This window comes from Lutjanus erythropterus, chromosome 1, assembly GCF_056507025.1.
Source record: "Lutjanus erythropterus isolate fLutEry1 chromosome 1, fLutEry1.hap2, whole genome shotgun sequence".
In the NCBI taxonomy this organism is placed as follows: Eukaryota; Metazoa; Chordata; class Actinopteri; order Lutjaniformes; family Lutjanidae; genus Lutjanus; species Lutjanus erythropterus.
Window position 1 is genome coordinate 44,765,307 of NC_139317.1, and position 26,427 is coordinate 44,791,733.

General features: G+C 41.1%; 1 protein-coding gene across 2 annotated transcripts in view; it reads left to right on the forward strand.

Annotated features, from left to right (window-relative positions):
- adamts17 (ADAM metallopeptidase with thrombospondin type 1 motif, 17) overlaps nt 1-26,427 on the forward strand; it is a 188,465-nt gene that overhangs the window by 39,197 nt on the left and 122,841 nt on the right. For both annotated transcript variants that reach the window (XM_084722188.1, XM_084722196.1), the window contains exons 4-6: nt 15,234-15,406; nt 15,597-15,680; nt 16,149-16,306. In XM_084722188.1, the coding sequence (XP_084578314.1) occupies nt 15,234-15,406; nt 15,597-15,680; nt 16,149-16,306 (415 nt within the window). The remainder of the gene's footprint in view (nt 1-15,233; nt 15,407-15,596; nt 15,681-16,148; nt 16,307-26,427) is intronic.

Here is a 26,427-nt window from a genome sequence, read left to right on the forward strand (position 1 = left end):
CTGCTGCCTGGCAGGGATCTGCACTCAACTGAGTGGCCTCCTCTGGTTTGAGATGTCTTTGTTATGACAAATTGACATTAGCCAAGACAACGTAACCTGCCATAAACGATAATGGTCAAACTTAGAGAAGGTAACATTATATCAAACTGTCATAAGTGGTTAGTTTGATATTCGCTCTCATAAGGCCATTATAACTGTGTCATGAATAATTTCCTCGACCTCACTGCACTGGTACATTTTAGACTTGTCAAGTTTTGTTATGCTGATTTTTATAAAGGTGTCATGGATTATTTCCTTGAGTTCAGCTACAGTGGTACTAATATTGTACCAAAGTGAGTTGTTGGTATTTCAATGAAAATTAGGTCAACAATGACAATGAAAATGTTTGTGTGTGTCTGTGGCAATTAATTTAATATCTTTGGGTCGTGAACAAAACAACAAATTTGAGGACATCACCTTGGGCTTTGGAAAACAGTTTTTCACAATTTTCTGACATTTTATGTACCAAACAACTAATTGATTAATCGAGAAAATAATCAACAGATTAATTGATAATGAAAATGATTTGTTAACTTTAGTTGCAGCCCTATATTAGACCACGACCACTATGATTTTATCCACAAAAGCAAACTAAATAGTTGCAGCAGGAATATTGGAGTAATGCTTAAAATGTAAATATACCTATTCATAAACTCTCTAACTAGTAGATGGCACCAAATCAGCATATAAAATGATAATTTAATATGGTTGAAGCAGGAATGTCAGTAAATTACTCTGCATTTATCAATAGTAATGAGTGATTCTTCTAGTACAGTCTGCAGCTGCTTCTACTGTATGAAGCACTTCTCCTTCACTTCATTAAATCTGTGCAGCCATCTGAAGGCAGCAGCACAGATATGCTGACAAATCTGCAGCCTCTCATTAGAGAAGTGCTGCGCCTCAGTGCAGTGCCATTACACCCGGCTGTCCACTGTGTATACCATGATCAAATCACCTGAAAATGACAACTTTTCCAGATTTTCAGATTTTCATGTTTTAGTCTTGAAATTCATCATGGAGCAAATGGTGCAGGATCACATCTCATGATATGAAGTGACAATTTACAACACGATCCAGACAACAACATGATTTTCTGGAGAAGTGTCTCTCATTTGTTGAGCTATTGTTGTGACACACCGACTAATGACTATTTTCATCATTGATTCATCTGGCAGATATTTTCACGCTTAATTGATTGAATTGTTTAGTCTATGAAATGTCAAAACTGTAGAAAAGGTTCTTCACAACTTTACAGAGCCAAAAGTGACGTCTTAGTATTGCTTCTTTTATCTAACCAACAGTCCAAACCCCAACAACTCTTCACTTATTGTCATAAAAGAGAAAGAAAAGCAGCAAATCCACACATTTAAGAGACTGCTACCAAGCTACCAAATTATTTGGCAACTCACCTAATCAAATGCTGCTCATGTCTGAACTATGTGGCTAAGAGCAAATTTGTTAAGGCATGAATATACTCCCAAACAGATGCATACAGGGACAGCTGTGGACACCACAGAGGCACTTTGGAGGACACATTTGTCACATGTACAGGTATGGCTGCATGGGTCTCCACGGACACAACAAATTAGGGGCACGCAGAGGTTCGCTTACACCTTCTGATGATGAAATTTACATCACATGGACCCACGCACTGGCGGAAAGTATAATACTGGCTTTAGTCACCACACCTCAAATACTCAGCAAAATCCATCAGTTGAATCCCTGACAGAGTTTGACATAGTTTGAACATATTTTGCCGCCTTTAATTAATGACCATTTTTCCTGTCAATACATTTGCGTAAGTCCAAATATTGGCCCGAATCAATGGATGTGCAAGGCAAGAGTCACATGACAAATAGAGCCAGCATCAATGAACAGCTTGTACTGTAAAGTTTCATGCTGTAATGTGCCCTACTACCTAGCAAGCAGGAAAAGAAACAACTTCAAAATACACGTGCTAGAAGTTCACTGTAGGATTTTGTCTTTTGGATGAAGTTGCACACAACCCATGTGTTGGGAATCACTGCTGTATATGTCTTGTGCGTCATTGTTTACACACTTCATCAAAAGTCAACCATATTTAGCTGGATCTTTAGAAACTTTGAAGTTTCCATTAGAACTTAAAAGTCTGTCTAAGGAGAATTCAGAGTTTTTCTTCTGAACACGTTATACATGTTGGAAAATAGTTGCTGAAAACATTAAAACACTATGTAGGACTGAATTATAGAGTTAGACTGTTAGGTTTCTGCATTCAGGATTTTTTGGGTGGACTCAGTGACATGCCAGAGCCATGGTCCCCCAAGACTAACCCTAACCCAAACCGACACACAAACAACACTACCCCACTCCCTTCACGCTCTCTTATAGTCAGTTACAAATGTACCTTCAGTGACTCTCTCGGTCCAAATCAGCCCAGAAGTTCACTTAAGCTCACTTCAATTCCAACAACCTGACACAGAAGAAAGAAGAATACCATCCTGTCACTGTCCTCTGGCTCTGGTGGCTCGAACATGTCTGGACGTGTCCATTAAAGCTGCTAGACAGAGTGTCCATGTTTCAGATTTTTTTTCAGGATGCAGTGGTGTTTGACACTGAGACAGCAGCGTGGACACACCCACAGTGTTTCAGATCAGAGAAAACTGATTATTTTTTCATGATTTTGAGACCCCTTTTTATATAATAAGTAAGTTTTTTAATCATTCAAGTCTGGATGGGTGGTTATTCACATGTTTCTGTGGTATGACAAAGTCAGAACACACATTTATTGTTGCTTTCATTTATCTGCCCAAGCCAAATATACACTTTCTATATTTATATCACAGCAAGGATCCATGTAATGTTAATCACATATGTAAATGGATAAATGAAATGAAATCATAATGTAAAATCTTTCTTAATGACAGGGTGAAACAAATGTTAATGTGTACCCAACATCATAGAGGAGATTTATGAACACACGTGTAGAATAACGGAATGAGCTCATGTGAACATAGAGCATATAGAAGGCCTGTTTAGCTTTTTGTAGTGCTACAATATCTGAAGTGAATGACACTAAGTAATTTATGCAGAGTTTGATAGTTTAATAGAAGGTTAATATCTGCCCTCATATAGGCATGAATACAGAGAAGCCTGGAGCTGGAGTTAACAGTTGGTGTGTCTGGGGGGTAAAAGAAGGTGAAGGGAGGGTCACGGGTAAGAGGATAGGTTGCATGGTTGGGGGATGATTAGTGAATGGAAGTGATGAGTGGTGAAAGAAAAGGTGACAGAATGGGGTTGGTGTCGGTGGCTAGAGACAAAGACAGGGTTACAAATGTCAAGACAGTACACTGTCAAGATAGTACACTACAGTTATGGAGAGCAGGCTGAAGAAAACAAGCTATAGGTCTGCTTGGCAAGGGGGGGGATGTTGATTTTAAACGCCCTATCCAAGCCATTGAATGCAGCATCTCATGGCTGCCCTGTAACAGGTTCAGACCCAGACCACTGCTGAGGCCATGGTGTGATATATCAGTCAGCCCGTGATAGTGAGGCATGCGGTCTGATCCACACTGCAAGAGAATCTGAAATATGCTGGAACACACCCTCAATCATCTCAATCAATTTGCAGATTCTCTTTGTAGGTCAGCCATTTAACATTTTTGTTGCTCCAAGACATTTCAAAATTTTGGCTCCGTTAAACCTTCCAAGTAGCTCTGCATGTGTGTGCGTGTTTGTATCAAGTATCAATTGTGGAAAAAGAATACATTCAGTCTTTGACTTGCTGCTCCTGACCACTGAACTAGGAGACTTTTTAATTATAATTCTCACTGCAGTGGCCTGTTCTGTCCTGTCTCCGGTAATGAAATTCCTGCTTCGTGAATGGAATCTGAGACTGTCACCCAGTCAACGGGAAAAGCCCACAGGAAGTTAAAGCAACAGTGGAGCCCAGGCATCTGCTTCCTTCATGGCTGGAGATCAAGTCAGGACCACCTCACCTCTCTTCCTGAGGAGATTCTCTAATACTAAGTGGGAGGGATCATAAGGGTTTCCCATATAATTTCCTCTTCAGAAACCTGCAGGAGGCCATCAGTTTTTAATTTTTGTGGTTTCAGTGGGGAGTGAGTTAGTTGCCACAAGCAAAGGAGTTCAAATGTCTTGGGGTCTTGTTCACAAGTGACAGAAAAATGGAGCATAAAATGAGCAGGCAGTTTGGGACAGTATCAGCAGTAATCCAGATGTTGTACTGGACCGTTGTTGTGAAGAGGGAGCTGAGCCGGAATGCAAAGCTTTTGATTTGCCATTCGATCTACGTTTTAACTCTCACCTGTGGTCATGAGCTTTTGGTAGTGACTGAAAGAATGATATTGCAGATACAAACAGCCAAAAATTAGTTTCCTTCGTAGGGACGCTGGGCTCAGCCTTACCCCTAATTTACACCATGCGTGGCTGTGCCACAGCACTCGGGCCGATTCGTGGCCATTCTAGATGATGCTTGTGTTTCCACCAGAAGTGCCGCGGTGCATTTCAGACACTTCCCAGAAGCGGCTTGGCGCTCCACTCCATGGAGAATATGCATCTCTTTTTGACAGATGCCATGTCAATTAGCACAGAGCAGGTCAAACGGGTAGGATATCAGGCATGGAAAAGGCAGGGAGAATCTGGTTAATTTTCAAATTAAGACCCCGTGCAGACTCACGATCATAAAGATAGACAGAAAATAAACAATTTAGCTACATAAGCCTACTTATCCATGGTAGATGCACAAAGAGCAAGGGAAGAGGACTTAATCAACAAAATCAGAGCAAGTAAACATAATCAGGCGGGCAAAACGCTCCGCTGCTGAAACGCTGATGGTGGAAATTGCAGTCACTCGTATGACGGAACAAAACTGCAGTGCAGATGTGATGTCACAAAGCCGCATCTGGTGGAAATCCCCAGTTAGCGATAAAGTGAGGAGCTCAGACATCTGGAGGAAGCTTGGAGTAGAGCGTCAAATGTAGCCAGCTGAGGTGGTTGCGGATCTGATTAGGATGGCTCCTGGATGCCCTTGCACTGGAAGGAGACCCAAACTTAGACCCATAACCAACTGAAGAGATTACATATCTCATGTGGCCTTGGAACACCTTGGGTTCTCCCAGGAGGAGCTGGAAAGTATTGCTGGGGTGAGGGATGTCTGGAATATTCTGCTTAGCCTGCTGCCATCAGGATTCAACCCCAGATAAGTGGAAAAAAATAGATCCATGGAGTTTTTTCAAATACATGCAGGCAGAAACTAAACCAGACAACCTTGGGGATCAGGGTTATCATCATTGTCCATCACAGTCTAAACATAGAGTTGCGCTTTCTACAGCACACCACTCTCCTTTCTTCTTCCTCTACTCTGGCTACCTTGCCATCTGCCCTTTGGCAGGCTCATAAAGACCCATTCTTTATAACGGCAAACAATCAAAAAAATGAAAAACTAGACAGGCATTTGGAGAGTGCAGACATCTGCCAAGGCCAAATACCTTATCTCTCACTGTCAATGAAAGTGAAAAATAATTTGTGTATCTGCCCCATGATTCAGATCTGCTCCAAAATGTGATGGGTTCTTCCTTGGCCCATGCCACAGCCTTCCTCCAAGTTTCATGAAAGGCCAGTGCTTTTTCCGTAATCTTGCTGACAGACAAATGGACAGACAAGTAGCATCAAAAACTAGGGCTGTGACTGTATGGATTTCTTCTCACTATGCCCAAATAATTATGTTCTATCTCTTATAAGTAAAAGGGCAGTGCATAATGTGTGTGCGGCATGCTAGCAGAGCAGAGGAAAAGGTTAGCAGTAATCTGCCAATCTGGTACTGTACAGGTTAAAGAGTGTGTGGCAGCTTCTCAAGACCAAGAAAAGTCTTGTCTGTTATTTCCCATCTGCGGGAAAAGTAAAGGGTGTTGGCCTAAGCTGAACAGGAAAGGCTAACAGTACCTCGTATCCTTTTTAGAAGCTTTGTAATCCAGTCTCAAACTACAGTATCTTTTTGGAGACATGGTAAAATAGATCCATAACGACGAATCCATCACTACACTTGACAGTTGTAATTGTTGCATGATGTTAGCCGTCCACTGGCAATCCCATGATACCTTGGGTCAAGTCTGTCAACCAATCAGTGTTCCTGACTTGTCCTGTGTTCAGCTCTGGTCTCAAACGCATTGTTCAACAGAGTAATGAAAGGCAGTGAGACTGACCCTACAAAACTCTGCTCTGCTCTGGAGGTGATAATAAACACCAGTTCTTAGCACTTTTTCGATGATGTGTTGCCACATCACAAACGCAAAAGTAATCACCATTTCACTGGAAGGAGCATCTCTGAAGCATGACAACCACATCTTTAAAGAAGAGGAGAACAGTGGTGAATGATTTTTAATAACATATCTCTAAAATGTCAAATGCAGTGGAAAAACAAGAAACAACCTTGTACCAAACCTGAGTTGGCTCTTAAGATTCCATTTATGAAAAGCTCCAGGTTACTGGTATTCCTTTTGTAGAAGAGGGCTATTTGGGGGTTCCACGGTTTGTGCGCTGTCCTTATGTAACCTGGATCTTGTGAAACTAGCATCTTGCCCTACTTTCTAATGTAGGCTACACAGAAAAGATCTTTGGATCCATCTCTGTACTGGGCACTAGGGTTGCGCTGATGACCGTGATGGCTGACAGTCAGAACCCTCTACCATCTTAATTCAAAAGCCTTCTGTATTTGAGGTTGTTTGTCTTCTAAAGAGTTGCCACAAGGCCGGAGTTGTTGATGAAGTTTCGGTTTGACATGTGGGAGAGAAAATATAAGACGCTGTTGCTGCTGTTGTTTGCACTGTGTCCCAATTTTCTCATTAAACCTGGCAGTAGAACAACATCATCATCCATCATGATGTTTCACTGTGAACCTCGTCATAGACCATTTAGGTAGAAATTGCCTAACCCTACCGCACACACAGTAATGAAAATATATCAATCTTCTAATGTGAACATACAAGACAGCAAAAAGGATTTTGTAAAAAGTTGGACCGTCCATTTCTCAAAAGGTTTAATTATTCTGTTTTTGTTGGAATTTGGAAGAGGGACACACAGTAGTAGAGAGTAAACCCATTCCATCACAACTGGCCATTTTCTCTTTGCAATAGCGTTGACTCATGTAGGACATTCAGCTTGATTCGTCATGTTGATAGAACTCCATCCAACCTCCATCCATCTAATAATCCATGTTATGTAAAGACAAAGCCCTAATGTTGAAGTATTGTTTTTCTTACATTAGTGTAAGTTTTCTTTGTGGCTCTCATCTGAGAATCTCTAAACAACAGTAATTGCTTCAGGCCTGAGCAGCAGCAGCAGCAGCAGTCCGGTCACTGTATGAGGCAATGCTCTCCCACAAACTACTCAGCAAGCAGAGTCATTTCTCCCCTGTGGTGCTGGTGTTGGTTTCATAGTTCAAAGCACTGTGTTATTTGTCTCCGTGTGACTCAAACACATCCTCTCTCCTTTCTTATTACAAGCGTTTCCCCTCAAAGTCATACAGCAACTCTCTGATCACTGCCGGGGAGACTCATTTTTCTGCCTGGGTGGGATATGTAGCAACTTTTATGGGCCCACTCTAAGCTGTCTCTTCTATAAACTGTCTCCTTCAGGCATAATTTCTGTTGTTGTGGTAGTTCATTATACAGTTTGAGTTCTGTGTCATCCAGTTGTTCCTTTATTCAGTGGTTGTCTACTTTAATTGTCACTTGGTTCCCCAAAGGGCCTTGTCGGTCAGATGAGAGGCAGTGGCCTGTGCCTTAGGTTCCCGCATTAACTGCAGTAGATGTCAGTTGAGGAAGGACTTGAAGAAATACAGAAAATACCCACCCATAGCCCTCAGTTGTCAAACTCAAACAAACTCTCTAACAGAGTAGTTGTAGTCACCTGATCTCAATCAGACCTTAACCACAAAGGCTGCAAATCAGAAAACACTCACAATACTTATTTTGGAAGCCAATAATGAACAACTTATTTTATAATTTACGTTGTATGACTTGTTGACTTGATTCCAGTCATTTAAAGTTTGATTTGAAAGACTAACAGGACTCAACATCCCCAAGAGAATGGTTGCATTGTTACCTGGGCTCAACAATAAGGCTTGCCCACTTGCCCGGGGCAATTAAAATGCCATGTTGGCCAAGTAAATCTAGAAACTCACTTGCTTAACCAGAAGGGTGAGGTGGTAAAAAATAATCACACCGTTGAACTTATTTTGATAATTGATTAATTGTTAAAAAAAAAAAAATCTTGCAAAATTGTAGAAAATGCTGTTCTCAGCTTCTCAAATATGAAGATTTCCTGCTTTTCTCCACTCAAACGGAATATCTTTGGGTTCTGGACTGACAAACAAGACACTGAAAGACATCACCTTGGACTTTGAGAAATTGGGATTAAAAATTTTCACTGTTTTTTGACATTGTATACATGCTGCAGCCCTACATTAAGCATAACAGTTGACTTCAGTCTTGGTTAGTATTTGATAACTGCTATTAAATTAATTAAAAAACAGTTTTTACAGGGGCATGTAGAAATTGACTTTGGGCACATCTGACCCATTTGCCCGACCAGGCAAGTGGAAAAAAAAGCATTAACGTTGAACCCTGGTCACTTTCTTGCATAACCAGCCTGAGGCTTAACTGAACCTACTGGCTATGTAGGATTTGCACTGTCCACCAGCCTCCCTACAAAGAATGCTTAAAAGCTAATTTGTTTCTCAAAGATGTTTAGCCTATAGTACGCCCCCTAGAATGCCCCAGCAGGGCCTGAATTTCTGGAAACAAGGATACGTTTTCAAATTGTACAGTTTATTGTGCAATTGTAATGATACTTCTGAAATCCCTTGCAAAGCTAGACACAGTAACTCAGTAACACTGAACTGCAAAGAGTTCATCAAAAGAAATATCAAAGCTTCCAATCTGTCAGAATGGACAGACTCAAGTGTGAGATACAAAGCTTTTATACAATACATATGCAACAATACATGGATTATTCTGGCCGATTGGCTTCCAATGCATTGGGGCCCTCTTGGTTCTTGGTTTGGGCTGAATGTCTTTGGTGAATCCATAATGTAGTTTTACAGGGAGCCCTCACTCTTGTGCTGCATTGTCAAAGGCATCATCACTCTTGTGTTGCATTGTCATGTGTTGCATCAGAGCTTCCCCGAGAACAAAAGATCTATCAGTCACATTTGTGCACTCCAGAAACAAGCTAAATAGACACCACATAGGCCAACACAATACAGAGCTCATTCAAAGCAAGAACCGCTGCAGAGGTGGTGGCTGAGTGCCTCAACTAAGCAGTCTCAGATTGACACTGGAGCCCCCAGCTAGCTAAATACATGATGGAATGTTAAAACCTCTTAACAGTCTTAACAAGCCGACTTAATGTCAACAGTAATAACGATGAAGATGAGGAGGATAAAGGAGTAGATTGATGCTGGAGGAACTGAATTCAGTCTGAGCCAGGTATTTCAAGACCTCATTGTTGTAACCAATGGAGTATTGATTGACTCATATAATAAAGTTCTCAGAGGACTCCTTTCCACCAACATGGAAAAGGCGTGGTTCTGATCCAAGCACCTGATTTTAAACCATTCCGAACATTTCCACCAAAAATGAACAGGTTCAGAACCTGAAAAGTTTCAGCCTGGAACCCCCAAAATTAGCATTTTTTTCTTGAGAACCAAGGTGGGTGTGTTATACTCTACGGGATGTTGTGCACTGTTGATGACATCCTTGATTGCAATGGTTCTGCTCAAAAGTGGTGGAAATGTAGGCTGGTTAACTAGATAGAACCAAGATTCAAAGGATCTTTGATGGAACTGGCCCAAGAACCAGAGGTAATTTGGTTGAAAAGGGCTATCAGTAATGCCAATGGACATGTGGCATTCTCAACTATTAACGTTGGTTCTTGAAACAGTTCTGTTCAGGATTCTTGGAACCTTGGTACTATCCAGCAAATCAGGCCACATTCTACCAGTTTTGATCTGAACCACTGTCACCAAGGATGCATCATCAACACAGGGTGTTGCAGAATGTACAACAATCTGTAGAATATGCCAAACCCACTTCGGTTCTCATGGAAATCTGATATTTTTTGGTTCTAGCTGGGGTTGGGCAATGTCTACTGAACTGGCATATAACAATGTTCACAGTAAAACATTGCAATGGATGATTTCACTGCAGTTCCCATCATCAGTGACGGTAGCAAGCAGTTTAACTCCGACAGCATCCGCCATACATAGGGGATGTTTGGCGGATGCAGGTTTAAAAGGGTCTTTTTTCTCCGTACCACATGGCTGTAACTCAGTAAAACAAGCGTCTTGGGTCCACAAATTTAGCAAGAAAATGAAAACGGGTAGAAGCTGACGCTAAAGCGTCAATTCTGATGCCTCCGCCTGCAACAGTTTCATACAACTGGGACTTTTTGTGTTCCCTACACCTGATTGAAACCATTGATTCATTATAAATCCTATTTACAAGTGTCCCAGGAGTTTGAGAATTATGGCTCTATTGATACAGTATACAATTAATGAGAAAAGATTGCAAGGAAAGAGCTATTACCTTTATTACCTAATAGTATCCAACATAATTATTCAAAAATATATCAAAGTCAAATATAAAAAATTAACCAAGTTATTGGCATAAGTGTGTTTTTAGAGACAGGTCTGTCAGGCGGCCATTTTGCGGCCATCTCGGAAGCATTGGTCTCCAAAATTTAATCAGTTCATGTACCTGTTATAGAGTGTTAGCACACAAGATTTGGTGCAAATCCGTCCACCCGTTCAAAAGTAATCGCGTAAACAAAAAGTCTGCCATCTTGAAAGTTGGCCATCTTGAAAGCGTTGGCCTCCAAAATTTAATCAGTTCATGTACCTATTATAGAGTCTTAGCACACAAGATTTGGTGCAAATCCGTCCACCCGTTCAAAAGTTATCGCGCAAACAAAAATCTGTGATGGACGGACGGAAGGACGGACGCACGGACTCACGAATGGCCGGACAACTGGAGAACAGGAGGCATAATAACAAACAGGAAATGGAGATTGAGATTAAGTTGCAATCACCCTCAGCAACAACTTGATTTTCATTCCCACATGTCAAAACAGAACTTCATCAACAAATCTGGCCTTACAGTAACTCTGAGGAAACGCACTACCTTAAATACAGAAGGCTTTTAAATCATGATGTTGTGGTTGATGACTGTCAGATATCACAATGGATGATTGCATTGTCCATCAGCCCAAACCTAGTTCCAGCTGAGAACTGCTTCTGAGCCAATTTATTTTTGGTCAGAACGCTCAAAGTTAGGTTTGTGAGTCCCAATGGGGCTGGTCCCACATGGAAAAAGCCAATGTGATACCAGAGTTCCATTGCTGACACTAGAATGATGTTTTCAGTTTTTTCAGAGTATAGATTTACTTACTACTATGTCTTCAAACTTTTCCCCAATGGCTAACCTTTCAATAATGCGAATTCTCACTTTATCCAAGGCAACTAGACTTTAAGTTTTGCCATCTGACCACATTGAAAGGCAAAAGTTTTAGACCTTTTGAATGGATGCAATTAAAGACAGGAAGCATTGTAGCGAGGATCGAGGTGTATTGATCTGCCACGCTTAGTTGTCAACTCAGTATCACCTGGAATTACATTTCATTAAAACTGGACGAACTTCAACACTGATTGTCCAGCCCATTCTCAATCAAGTGTCAAATACGGCAGCTTGGTCAGTGGCCTTATACCTTCAAACTGTGATATCCTGATACTTAAACTTACATAACATATGCAAATTACATTAACTTACATAACTATGGTACTTAGTTAACCCAAACCATGATCTTTTCTTAAACCTAACCAAGTAGTTTTGTTGCTAAAACCCAACCAAGTGTGCCTTTATTTTGAAAGTCAAGCTGGATGCTGTGTATTTGTCAATGCTAGCTTGACCGAGTGTCATAGTTTGATACGTGTGGCCACTGACCAAGCTGCCGGATTTGACGAGTTGGGAGTGAGAATGTGATGGATGGTTGGCATTGGACCGGATGCGTGCATTGCTGAGGAGGGAGTAGCAAAGTGGAAAGCAAGTGTGCGGGCATGAGGTTGGTGACTTTTACAATGAAATGTTTGTTTTTTTTTGTTTTTTTTTGCACACTCCCCCTAATGATGAAGCCAGAAAGTGAGGATCGGATGCTGTCAGACAATCTGACAGGCACTTTGTTTGAAGCATTCGAGAGCTCTTCTCTCTCTCTTTTTCCTCCCAGGTGCTGGTGGTTGGTTGGTACTCTTCCCTGCCCCACACAGTGCACAGGTTTTTAGTAGCAGCGTTGTATATTAGCTTACCACCTGTTTCTGATGATAAATGAAGATTTACAATACAATTGCCTGATTGTAGTCCTCCGATTCTTTTTGTAATGTCTATTTCACCTTTTAAGCAATCTGGTATTTGTTGAAACTCAAAACATTTGGGGACTGTTGGAGGCAGCGGCACTAAGAAAACCCACAGCCAGCCCCTGCAGTGCTCCCATAACACCGTTCAGTCCAGATAGAGCATTAAGAAATGGTTAGACCTCCTGTGAGTCTTAGCTCCTAGTCATTACAGAGAAGTAACATTTTGGAATGATCAGCAGGGAGTGTGTTAGTGGAGAAAAGGGGGCAGGATCCCCCAGCAAGCTGGTGTGTTTGACATAAAACTAGATTTGAGCGAAGCCAGGAGAGATGGAAGCAGACAGACACATGTTCAGGGACTGTTCCAGGCCTTCAGGACTTATCTAGACTAATCTGCCTTCAGAGGTTTGCTATCAGCCTCAGCTCTGTGTCTCCTCATTTGCCCAATATTTTAATACACTGTCAAATTGTATTACTAGATATAACAGGTTTATATCTTTTTTATATTCCTCATCCTAAGTTTTAATAGTTTAATTTAGGTTGTGCTGTGGTTTACATGTCATGTCAGATTAGATTGTTCCCTGTAAGGAAAAAACTAAGCACTGTAAATTGAACCAGTCTGTGAATGCTGCAGCTGTGAAAAGTTGTGGAAAGTTCTGTCTCTCCAGCATTTTGTGGGCTTTCTGGGGATTGTTGTGCCCTAAAATGCCTGATTTCACATCAGCGTTTCTAAGAACTTGGAATGCATGTTGCGATATTTTTTTGGCATTTTCTGGTAATAAAACTGCAGGTGTAAGTGAGAGTTGCAAAAAAGTTAGTATTTTTTTCTATCTAATTAAAAATAAGCAGCGTCTTGTTCCAGGGAGAATAAACCATTCTCTGTTCTGAGTGTTCTGAGTAACCTTAGCAAAAAGACTCAAGACACAAAGAAGCTTTTTGGAGCTCTAATGCAGCCAAAACAGCGAACACAAAATTATAAAATATGCGCAAAGCATTAATAAATGTCAAGAACAATGATAAACCTTGTGTTCTTTTTAGTATTTGTGACAAAATTTGAAAAATAAAAGTACAAAACCACAATAAATGATAAAACAGAGTCGGTTTATTGAGATATATATGTATGGTGTTTGCACAGGGGCTGCTATGATTGGTGGAACTCACAGGAAACCATCATAATTGGTTTACAACTTTTCAGCTTCCTTGGAGGGACTGGTTCTTTGATCATTTGTAACTGACTTATTCTAGTCATTTGACAGGTCATATAGATTTAGTGGTCCATTTATTATGTACACCTCTACATGCTTATAAATGCAAAATTCGAAGCAGCCAATCATATGGCAGCAACACAGTACATAAAGGCATACAGATGTGGTAAATAGGTTGAGTTGTTGTTTAGGCCAAACAGCAGAATGAGGAAGAAATGTGATCTAAGTGACTTTGACTGTGGAACAATTGTTGTTGCTAGACAGGGTGGGCTGTCTGTCTGAGACACTGCTGCTCTCCAGGGATTTTCATGCACTAAAGTCTTTACAGAGAATGGTGCAGAAAATAAGCAGTGAGCAGCAGTTGTGTGGGCGAACATGCCTTGTTAATGTGAGAGATCAGAGGAGAACGGCCAGACTGGTTCAAGCTGTACAAAAGAGCATCTCTGAACACACAACATGTTGAAAAGAGCAGCAGCACCAACCTAGACAGCAGTAGACTGGAAAAATGCTGCCTGGTTTGAATCTCAACTTCTGCTGTGACATGCAGTTCGTAGGGTCAGAAATTGGCATAAACAACATGAATCCGTGGATCCATTCTGCCTTGTGTCAATGGTTCAGGCAGCTGGAGGTATTATGGTGTGGAGAACATGTTCTCCCTGGTATTAGAAAGGTTTACCTGATAAATAGGCCTTTTCCACTAGCATGGAACCAACCTGTTATGGTTTGCACACGTAAACTTGAACAGTTCTGAGCATTTCCACAAAAAGTAAATTAGTTCACAACTTAAAAAGTCGTTTCCCAGCTGGAAAAAGAAAAATGAGCAGGATTTCCTTGAGAACCAAAGTGGGTGTTCTGCTAAAAACCGGTGAAATTTGATGAATTTTCTCTTAACATGGCAACTTTTCTACCTATAGTAAGAGGACAGGATCTACTACTTGATCTGTTGCACTTGTGAACAAAACCCAGGTGATTCTTGACTGTCGATCCATTGTCATTTATACGTACCAAACATCTCGGTGGAACACACAGCAGTGAACCTGCAGCCTCACTTGTTGCAATACTTTAAAAAGGAGGCAGGATCCTAAGAAAATGAATAGAAGTGTTTGAATTGTCACGGCTCACTGGAGGCCTTCCTCACATGGTTCAGTTCCATCATCTCTCACCACAACAATGGTCTGAAACTGTCCTTTTCTGTCATTTTTCAATGTGGAAAAAAGTCTGTATTTTATTCGATAATGAAGTCACAGGAAACTGTACCACTATGAATTCACACGTGACATTTTTGGTATTGTGTATTTAGGTTTATATAGCATTTTCCATTGCTATTGTAAATACTATTAATGTTGCTTTAAGGTAGCACACCCTAATCCACTCTAAATTGGCATCATAATGCGTTACATAGAGACCTAATTAGCAGAAAAAGTCCTTCTGCTGCACAATAAAAATGTTTAACCAGTTTTCCACCGTTTGACCTTATGATATGATAATAACAAGCTGCTCAGTCACAGCAAAGAGAGTCACTGTGTTACTTCTACCTCTGGTGTTGTGTGTAACATTGGTCCTCCTGTCTGTCTGCCTGTTTGTGGTAGGGAAGAAGAAGGAGAAGATGTCAAAAGTCAGCGAGGATGGTCGTGGGAAGAGAAACGCCATTCGCCTGCACGAAGCGTACACTGTGGAGACGGTGGTGGTGGCAGACTCTGACATGGTGCAGTACCACGGTGCGGAGGCGGCACAGAGGTTCCTGCTGACTGTCATGAACATGGTAAGATCCCAGTGTCAAATACAATCCTCCATCTCAAGAGTTCATAAAGTCAAATGTAAAATGTTGTTTTGTGTATAGAACTAGTAGCATTCGCTCACTGTCTTGACAGCATTTCCATCATTTGTCTTTCCTTTACATCTTTTGTCCTCTGCTGGAGAAATCAGTAGTAGTGTTGGTCCGTCTCTTGCAGGTCTACAACATGTTCCACCACCAGAGTCTGGGAGTCAGGATCAACATTCGTGTCACCAAGCTGGTGCTGCTCCACAGCCGCCCGGTAAGCCTGACTTTTCACCCTCTTTGACCCCTCTTCAACTCTCCGTCGACCCCAACAACCTGACTGTCAGCAGATGCCTGCCCCACCCTGTGTGGGTGTGGGGAAGGTCATGCCCTGTGGGAAACAGATTCCCTTTTTTTCCCCTTATAAAATGCTCTTTCCCGTGGACTGATAAAGATTCTCCGTCCAAGTAAAAGATTTTATGTAGGTTTTATTTGATGTAACACAAAGTATTCATGCTATTCTACTTGGTGCAAATACTTTGGGCTTCAGACATGTGAAGGTTTCTGAATTCCTAAAAGGTATGTAAAGTTCTTGTATAAGCTGTAGAGGGGAAACAGACCCAATGACATAGGTCACATAGATGTTTTTACCAATTTGACCTGCAACATAGTGGATGTATTTTTTCCAATTTAGCTAAAAGACACACTGTAACTGTAAGTGTCTGTATCTGTATCTGTTCTTCAGGAAAAGCTAAAGGTGGGTCATCAGGGAGAAAGGTCTCTGGAGAGCTTCTGTCAGTGGCAGTACCAAGAGTTTGGGGGGCCGCGGTACCTCGGCACCAACCACATTCCTGGTGGGAGGGACGACATCCCACCGGTGGACACAGCTGTGCTGGTCACCAGGTATGTAGCCAGCACTTGAATGAATGGAAATGCGTCATAAATGTATTAATTGTGGTCTCAGCTCTCTTGCTCTGTGCAGCACTGTGGTGATCGTAGTCAGTCTTGAAATGTGGACATTAGGGATCGGTATTGACAGCTGGTACTAAACTGGTACCAGTTCCTGACTGGTCAGTGCCGAAATATTGATAAGGTCCTGGACGAAGCTGACAACTGAAAAAGTTCAGATGCTGACTTTACTAATGTAATGAAAATGAAGCTAAATTCAATAACTCTGGAAACAATTTTTATTCATTATTTCTGCAATTAAGCAATAAAAAAAATTGCGGTCGGTCTGTGTGTTTTTTGTTTTATTGGCAGCATTTTTTTTCCTTTGTATAAAAACAAGACAGTAGAATAGTGACTTTACAGACAACAATGAAAATAGAGAAGAAAAACAGAAAAAATGAATAAATTACTGATGAGGTGGAAAACTTTTCAAGGCATATCTTATAGTCATGATAAATATAATGATGCCTTTGACATTATGCATTTATGCCACCCTTTTCCCCACTTTTTTTCATGTCATATCTTATTTTTTCCACCAAACTATGGTGAGTAGTGTTAATAAAAGTATCAATTAGTATCAGTATTGATAGGCAGTATCAATATCTGTAATCTGGACTCGGACACAACACCTGACCACACTCCCTGTCCTGTTGATAACTCGGTGGAGTCTCATGTCTAATCAGTCTGTCAGTGAGGCAGGTTTGTTCCTCATCCTCCCAACAAGGCAGCGTCTGGCACAACATGACACATTCCTAATTTGGGATTAGCTATTATTACCTGCTGTAACTGCAGGGAGGGGGCGGGGTGGGGGTAGGCCGGGGTAAAAGGAATCCTTTTGTTTAAATGAATACTCATGTCTGCTGTCAGATCCTATCCTGTCTGCTCCCGCTGCCAGGAGAGGGAGGAGGGCATGGATAAAGTGGCCTTTTGTTCTGGAGGTGGTTTGTTATAAACCTGATCTGACCACCAGCACTACTGTCATAAGGCGTCCTGTGTGAGGACAGCAGCAGTTGGGATCAACATCTGCTGGAAGGGGAGGAGAGGGACGCTGCCAGCAGCAGTCAGGCCGAGAGCGAGGCGGCATGCAGGCAAATTAAAGCGTGTCACTGCGCTCTCAGGTTTCCTGTTGCACATGGTCGCTCAGCGGCCTGTGTGTGTGTGTGTGTGTGTGTGGCTGTATTGCTGTACTCTACTCTAACTAGTGCAAAGCTCATGTGGAGGACACGGCTGCAGTACGTCTCTTACAGCCTCTCGGGAGGAGATAAGAAGATATTTGATACTGCTCTCTGGGTGACTTCATGTCACTCACACAGAATGTATAGATACCAGACTTCACATGATTGGAGCTGCATGAACAGGCCTTTAGAACAAAAGACCTCAGACTTGGTTTGATGAAAGGTTGACATTTTCAATGAGTTTTTAAAAATTTAATCTATGCAGTGTTTTCAAAGCGGCAACAGCCTTTGTACAGCTGCATACATTCCCGCTGGGAAATACCCAGTACAACCCATGTGTTACTGGTGCAGAAATACTCCCTGATACTTTCCTATAGAACTGCAATAATTATTCTTATATTATATGATCAGTTGGTTGACTGCCAGAAAATGAATCAGCACTATTTTTTAGAATAGATTAATCAGTTTTCAAACACATGAATTTTGATTCATTAGTTTTACCTTTATCCTTTATATTAGTGAAGCTTTGCGTTAGGTGGTGCAGCATACAGAAGTCATGAACTGCTGCTGTAATCAGCTGACAGCCTGCCAATTGAATCATTGTTACCAGTCACACACCAATCACAGCCCTTCTCACCACAAGGTAAATGCAACTCCTCTCTCAATGCTGCACACACCGCCATTACTGGCAAACTTTCCACCACCACCCCAGCCTCCACCTTTTTGGTTTAGAGTCAGGGCTCAAACTTTCAAAAAGACAATCAAATGCAGTTTTGCATAGGGCTCCCTGTAGTATACCCCAGGGTTTTTTTGCATTGCGTTCCCTGGCCTCTGGGTTAGCATGCTGCTCAGTCAATTCAGGGAATATCTTAAGAGCGGAGCCATCAGTGCTAAGCATAACTATATTTCCGTTTGTTGCAATAAATGCTTAAAAGTATGACTAGAGAGTTCCTGACTTGACTCAGTTGGCCAGAACAGGAGTTGCACCTCTATTTCCCACCTTTACAACTACCTTCCAGGTATTTGGAAGGAAGCTTTTAAAGGATGAATCTCAGTTTCTTAATGTATATTTTAAAGCTGCACCAGTCAGTATTACTTGGCAGGTCCATTGTTTTTTTTAAAGGTTTCTATATCATTCCAGTGGTGAATATTCATTATTTTTTTGTTTTAGCATCGAAATGCTATTTTTGCAAACCCTTCTAAAACATCGTCCTAGTGATCTGACGTTGATGTACGCATGATGGCATTACAAATAAAACCCCTAGGCTGGGGAAGGGGAGGGCATTGGCACTTTAATCTACTTCACTGCTTTTTGCTAACAGCTGAGTGGGAGTTTCCATATGAAAAATGCAGAAAAGACCAAAGATGGAGTTGCCCTTTAATTTGGATGTAGGGATGGCAATGTCTGTCAGTGCATTGACTCGGACTGAAATATCTCAAAAACTGTTAGATGGGATAGCTTTATACACACATTCATGTTACCTAGAGGATGAATCCTACTGACTCTAGCCCCTTTTACACAGCCTGGTCAATATGGGAATATTGTGCCTTTATTCTGTCTCGCTGTCTGTGTAAAAGGTACAGAAGCTGTTCAGTTTTGTTCTGCCAAGGGAGGTAGTGACAGGGTGTTAACAGAAACGAGCTGACATCAGTGTAAAAGGGTGAGCTGGCACAGCAGGTCAAGATTCTGCTGAGTTACACGTTCACTGCTGTTTGTGACTGTGATCTCTAAATTATGTACTTATACCACATATTTATCAGCTGTTTTAAACAGAGAGATATGTGCGGACACTTTTTACAGCGCTGACACAGAGCTGCATGCACTGAGCAGACACAGACAGGTAGGAGGAGAGAAATCCTCCCCACTGATCATCACATAACTTTTCGTAACTGGCAGATGAAGCGATAGTCCATTTATCCATGAACACATAAAAAGCTTTATGTTAAAAATCCATGAAGTTACCAGCCCCCCTTGGAGAGAAAGTGAATAAGTGCATTCCCCTAAATATTCAACTATTTCTTGAAGTGTTGCAGCCACAGCTACAAGAATAATGAAAAGACACTTCTGTGTGTGGAGGCCAGATGCAAGTTTATTAGTCCGTATCTTGAGCTCCATGCTCAATTGGTTGGTTTATCCATTTATCCATTCATCCAACCATCCACCCATCCCACTTCTCCTGTTTAGGGTTGCCGAGGACTGGAGCCTGTCCCAGCTCACATTGTGTGAGAGCTGAGGTCGTTGACAACACAGACAGATATTTGAAAGTTAACATGGATAACATCCTCACATGCAAAGCGATGCAATTTCAGTTTCACCATCTTTCCCTCACCCGTCCCTTCCCTCGTCCTCTCCTCGGACGTGCACTTTCCACGTGCAGCTGCAGCCCTCTACGTCTGTTTATCCCCAACTCATTCCAAACAGGCGTCAGATCCACTTATTGTTGCTCTCACATCCAGCTGATCAGGCGCTGGAGTCCAGGAAAGCAGCCAACTCAGCCTGCCGCTCACCAGCCATTAGACAAGGAGGACAGGGTTGAGTCACACTAAATAGTCCAACTGAGTTACAGTGTCAGAGAGTTGATGGTACCCAGATGGAGATTAGAATTTAATCACAGGTCTGAATGACTGCTAATTGCATGTTATAAAAAATTATATTAACCAGGGCTTTTATTTTGTAGATTAATTATCTGCAGGTCCCATGAACCCTATTGTGTAAAACATGGACTGTATCCATGAAAATGTACCATGCAACTCCTTCAAATTGTTGCTTCACATATAAAGATTCAATTAAGTTTAATTCAATTTTATTTGTATAGAAATAACATAACATAACAAAGTTATCTAAAGACACTTTTCAAATAGAGCTGGTCTAGATTGTACTCTTTATAAACCTAAATGTTCCCAGAGCAAGCACTGAGGTTGGTGAGGAAAAACTTTCTTTTAAGATTCAAACTTTTGGATCACCAGCCAAAATGGACACTATGTTTAAAAGCTACAAAAACTGTAATATAATTTATAATGATAATTTTACAAAGGCAGGTTTAGAATGTAAAGCTGCAGTGATCATTTTTTATTACTGGTCATTTTTCTTATTATTATTATTCTTCATATTTCAACACTGGATCAGATGACTGCGTGTCAAGTAAACACTTAAAGGAAACACTTGTAGTGACAAACCCACATTATCACCACCTCTACAGATTTTCTCAGTCACACAGATGGTTTTCTCAGAAGTTGTTCCATGTCTGCTGGATGTATAAATAGGCAGTGTTTCCTATGCATGTTTAGCTTACAGCTGTAATACAGATGTGTCAAAACATTGATTTCCTGCACTGCTGACTTGGACATCCATCAAATCTCTGTTTTATGATCATGAAGAGTTCTCCATCACATAGTACCACGTTTTCTCATCAGCTGTTGTTGTTTTGTCAGAGAATTTTACAGGGAAGTTTTCAGAATGAGTCAACAGGATGCTCTTTTGGTTTTCTGTATCATCGCTAGTTTTGCGATGATACACAAAACTGACAGTTCGATATGTACCTCGATTTTGGGGTTATTGTTCCGTACATTTTCAGTGAAGCAGGGAAAAAATGTATAATGACATTTTTGTGTTTTTGTTTTAATGTATGATGGTATCTGCTCCTGTAGACAACACAAGTTTGTATGCCTTGTTTTAGGAAAAACATGTTTTGCTTGTAATATCATCTCAACTCTTTCTCTGCCAGCGTTTTTTTTTTTTTTTTTTTTTAAAGTTGGCAGCCAGCATCAGCATTTTGACAAAATTCACAGATTTTTCAGGACCCACAGAACATTCAGTTCTGTGAATATGTTAACATGAAATATGTCAAAAGGAAGAACAGATCTGATGGTTACAGATGCAAAAAACCCCAAAAAACAATGGTTGGTTGCATCAAAAAAATCCACTTTTTAAAAGAAAAAAAAAGACATATTTAAGGAGAATATCAACTTCAGATTATATATCTTTGTGTGAGTGCTCTCTGCCCCGGCTGAGGCGTGAGTCCCAGGGGCTGCGATGTGAGCAGCCTCGCAGTGTCCCAGCTGCTGTGTATGTCCAGGGGACTGCAGCATGAGCCGCCTTGCTCTGTGCCTGGGACACGGCGCTCTCTGTCCCACAGATCTGCAGCTGTGCAACAGTGTTTATGCTACATAACATCAGCTCCTTCTTCTGCTGCTGAATTCTGGCAGTTCTTTTCTTCTTCAATTGACAATATTTTATTTTTTGCAATTGACGGAATATCTCATTATTGGCAGGGAAAGAGTTCAACTGCAACAGCAACACCAATGGGTAGTTCCACTTGCAGGCTGGCTAATTAGGTAGCTAACACTAGCTTACATGAGTTGTACTAATCATGTTGTTATGCTGCAGTGAATGTAGTATATACACTAGGGTTGGGCAACTGGACGAAAATATCATCTATTGATGATGGGCTGAATCCATCACTGATTGCTTTTTTTGGCTGATTTTTAGGGCGATATTTGTCATTTTGTTTTGCTCATGTCTGCTAACAGTCCGCAGAGTGACAGCCTCTGCTCTTCACAGTGGTGCAGTTCACACCCACTCAGCCGACCATGAGTGAGCTGAGCTGGGTGAGGAGTGAGAGGAAAACAGTCTGCAGAGTCAGACTCTTTACACTCTTTTCACACGGTGAATTAAGGATTTATTTTGACCAAACCAGAGCTGGTGATTGTTGGAAGAGTGGACAGACTAACAAAGACGGTTTTGGTGAGTTTTACATGCTTTTCTTTTGAGTTTGAATTAAGTGTGAGTTAACAAGCCAATTAAGGTCGTCTTAGTTCGGTAAAATAGAGAAACTTAAGTTCAGAAGGAGTATGGTTGTATTTCTCCATTTAAAATGGAAAATAAGTGTGAGAACGGACAGGACGTAGTGAACGCACACTGTGCCTGACATAGTGAATTCGCAGCTTGCGCACATCTCCCAGCTGAGACCCGAGAGGACGGGAGGAGGTGGGTGGGGGGATGATGATATCGACAATCGCAGATGGATGGGCTGACGATGATGGTTTGGAAAATTTTAACATATCGCTCAGTTCTAATATACACACACACACATCACAAACTACAATACTGACAAAAGTTAGATTTAAGAAGAAGTGGTATCATTCACAGTGGGTTATGGGATTGGTAGTTGATGTACACAGTCTCTGTCTCTGTATCTTTGTCTTGTTTCTGTTTTCCAATCTTTTTTTTTTTCCCCAAATCAAATGTTTTATTGTAGCTGGTTGGTTGGCTCCAGGCTTAAACTCTTTATATAAGAATTATCTGATATGTAAATATAGTGGATGAATGGAAATGGAAACCGAGCCATTCAAAAAGTGAAGGTTACTGTTGAGCTTTACTGTTAATAAGAAAAAAAAATAGCAAAATTAATAAGTCAAGCATCAGTAATGCTCTATTTTAAGACTCTGACTGGTTGACAACTGCAGATAAAATGCACATGTGAAGGCACATTGGACCAGATGCTTAAATCCTGTATTCTCTGCGGAGTATAGTCACAAATCCACAGCGATAAACACTCCTATAGCATCAGTTATTGCTTTGGCACAGTCTGAGTCTGCAGTGAGAGGCTGCTTGAGGGACTCGTCTCAGCAGCCATTTTTTTTTTTTTTGTTTCGTTCTGCTAATCGACACATTTGGGTGTTGCAATTGTAAATGACATGTTTATCAAGCGTCTCAGTGTAGCACTTGCCAGTAATTCTCAGAGCAGTTCATACTTGGCTTATAGTAAAAGCATTTGATCCACTCTGCCAATATTTAGTGGAGCTTTTGGTCAAACATTTAATAGATTTTTAATATATTTTTTGACTTACATCATGTTGGATACAAAAGAGTCCACAGCAATAGAGGTCCTCTAAACTTTCCAGCCAGACAGAAAACAGTGATGATTGGGGTTCTGCCACAGCCAACACGTTTGGCAGCAATAAATCAAACTTTGATCACACTCGCAGCCCTGCAGATAATGCTGACACGGTATCCAGTCGTACTCAGCTGTTAGTCATTCCAGGGGCCTCTACCTGATCCAGATGGGCTGTAGTGGCTGTGATGACAGGGTCTGAGATGAGTCACTGACCCTGTAAACACAGGGGTTACCAGAGGAAATGCATCATGGTGCAGATTTTGCTGTACCGACAGCTCTTTGCCATGTATCCACAAATCCTCCCAGCTCATGGTTATTATTTTATGAAACTCATTTGAATTTAGAAATGCAGTTCACAGCAAGTGTTATTTACTGCCATGTTGTTTATTTTCTTCTGTTTGCCACATGTATTCCCCGCCTCAAACTAATCAGAATGGGGGCATATTTTTTATTTTTAATTTACTGACAGATTTAGTTATACTGACAGTACTGGGCAATTTATGACAGCAGATCAACATTTAGTGTGCACTTTATTCTGATATATATGTACTTATTGTCTGTATTTGTTCATTTATTGAAAGAAATCTTTCCACACAACACGGTCAGGTCAGGTTTATGTATATAACAAAGCTCAAAGCTCCTGTTTGAACTCACTGAGGATCTCTTACATGCGTTGTCTGCAGTGAAAGGAGGCGTCCTCAACAGTGATCCCTTTATGTCCTGCTTCAAGTCTTTGCATCCTCCTGAGAAGGCAAACAGCCCTGTGTCACCATGTCCTCATAATGCTGATGGAAACCTCGCTGCAGGCTCTCACTGCCCCTCTCAGCTCAGATCCACTGACTGATGGCCTGTGTATTGGCAAGAAGCTGGTGATATAATGCATATCAGGATACAATACGTTGCAGTGCATTGCAATACTGTAAGGAAGGTGATAAATTCCTGTTGGAGCCTAAGATGTGTGATTTCATGGCAGATTCTTTGAATCATTGTGATGCATGTTGCATTTTTTAATGCAAATTTTGCAATGTAATTACAGAAGAAAAAAATGTTTTTTTTTGTTGTTGTTGTTGCTGTATAATTCATTAAGAATCAAAGGAACTTGTTCCAGGGTCTCTTAATCATAGCTGTGGTTTGGGTTTAGCATGAATCAAACTCATGCCATCTTCCATTTGCTTTAGGAGCCAGGTTCACGGTTTTCTGATGAGGAACAGATCAGCTCATGCATGAACTCATATCAGGGATGTTGGAATGACTCCCAGTCCTCTGTCCCATCAACCACATTTGACTGTATATGAGCAAATACACAGATTCACTGAATATTCATGTATGGTGAACCCATCTGTATAGGTGCATCTTACTATATTACAGATCAGTGTACCTTTCAAATAGCAGGAAAATACGGCTCCATTGACTTTGGACCAGGTTTTTGTTGGTCAGTGGCACGGTCACTTTCTACTGATAGCAATGCGCCAACAATGCATTTGACTGCATCTCATTTTTAGACCAACATGCCTATGGGTGCACAGGTAGATTCATTTGCTCCCTACACAGTGTGGGTTCTGGGTGTGGAAGGACAACTGCATTGGTTGGAAACTAGTAATGACAGTTAAACAACAATTAAAGCCACTTCATATTTGTTTTTTCATTGATGCATCTATGTGTAAAAACTTTATTCAGCAGCTTGTTAGACAATGTATTTTAGATATCCAATTTTATACAAGCAAATGTGTTATGGACAGTACACTAGCCATATTTTTTGATTAGGGTGGAGGATGGATAAAGGGTCATGTGGTCGTGTAAATTACTGGTAGACTGAGATGTAAAGGCAGTGTCTTAAAAAATATGTCAAAGATGCAGAGTTTGTTGTGTATGTTCCACAGTTCAGGAGCCCTGTCTGCAAACATTTCCTTTCCTCCCAGTTTTGGGTGGTCACTTCCCCCGTTGGCCTGGAAAGGACTGCGTCTAGACATGAGGTCACAGGATTGACAAGCATGTTGCTTCTTCCTATTCCTTTCTGGACATCAAATGTTGATTTATGTTTATCTTTCAATGTCTGTTCATTATGTATTGTTTGTTTCTCTTTTTTTTCTACATATAGTTTATCTTTTTATGTTCAAAATAAATCAAATCAAGTTTGAGACCAGGTGAAAATGACAAGAAATAAATTAGTGCTGGTAAAGACCTTAAGACAATTTTACTTTTTATCTTGTAGGTCAGACACCTTTCTATGCCAAAACGGTGCATCATTCAGTTTGTAAGAGCTTTCAAAATTAGTTGTGGGCTACCTCTCCTTCTCCTTTGCCGGCCTCTTTTCCACCATCATGGCGAGGTCATGATCAGCCTCTGCTCCTTTTAAAAGCCTGTACACATACACACAATTTGCATGGCGTAACATTTCATAAAGCTCAAACAAGCTGACAACCAGGTCTTGTTGAGGTCCAGTTCCCAGATGCAGATGTGCAGCTGTTCACACGTAGATGAGCGCTCCCACATGTCAGTGGGAAGCTCTCCTCCTCCACTGTTGTCGCTGTAGTGCTAGCACACTCGCCGCTACCCAGGGTCGTAAAAACCTGCTGCTTTGAGTGTTTATGACTCCATCGTTTTCTCCCGGACTTGGTCTTTCCAGATCATTGTCTAATAGGTTGAAATGCTTTAGTGTTTTATTCTTCTCCCTCCTCTACCTGAAAATAATGTGCAGACACTGTCATTTTGTCAGCGTGGTCAGTTACCCTTCATCTCTAGTGTTGTGTCACCTTTAAGGCATACTGATAAACTTCAGCCTTTTTATGGGGAATAAACAATGCAAGGCTGTACTGCAAAAAAGTTGAATCCTGGCAATTTCTTTATCTGGCAAGACTCTGCATTGGCCAGTCAAATACAACCCCAATTACAAAAAAGTTGGGATGCTTGGACATCTTGACCACCAGGCTAAAGAGGAAAAGGACCATCTAGATTGTTATCAGCGGTAACTACAAAAGCAAACATCTGTGATGGTATGGGGGTG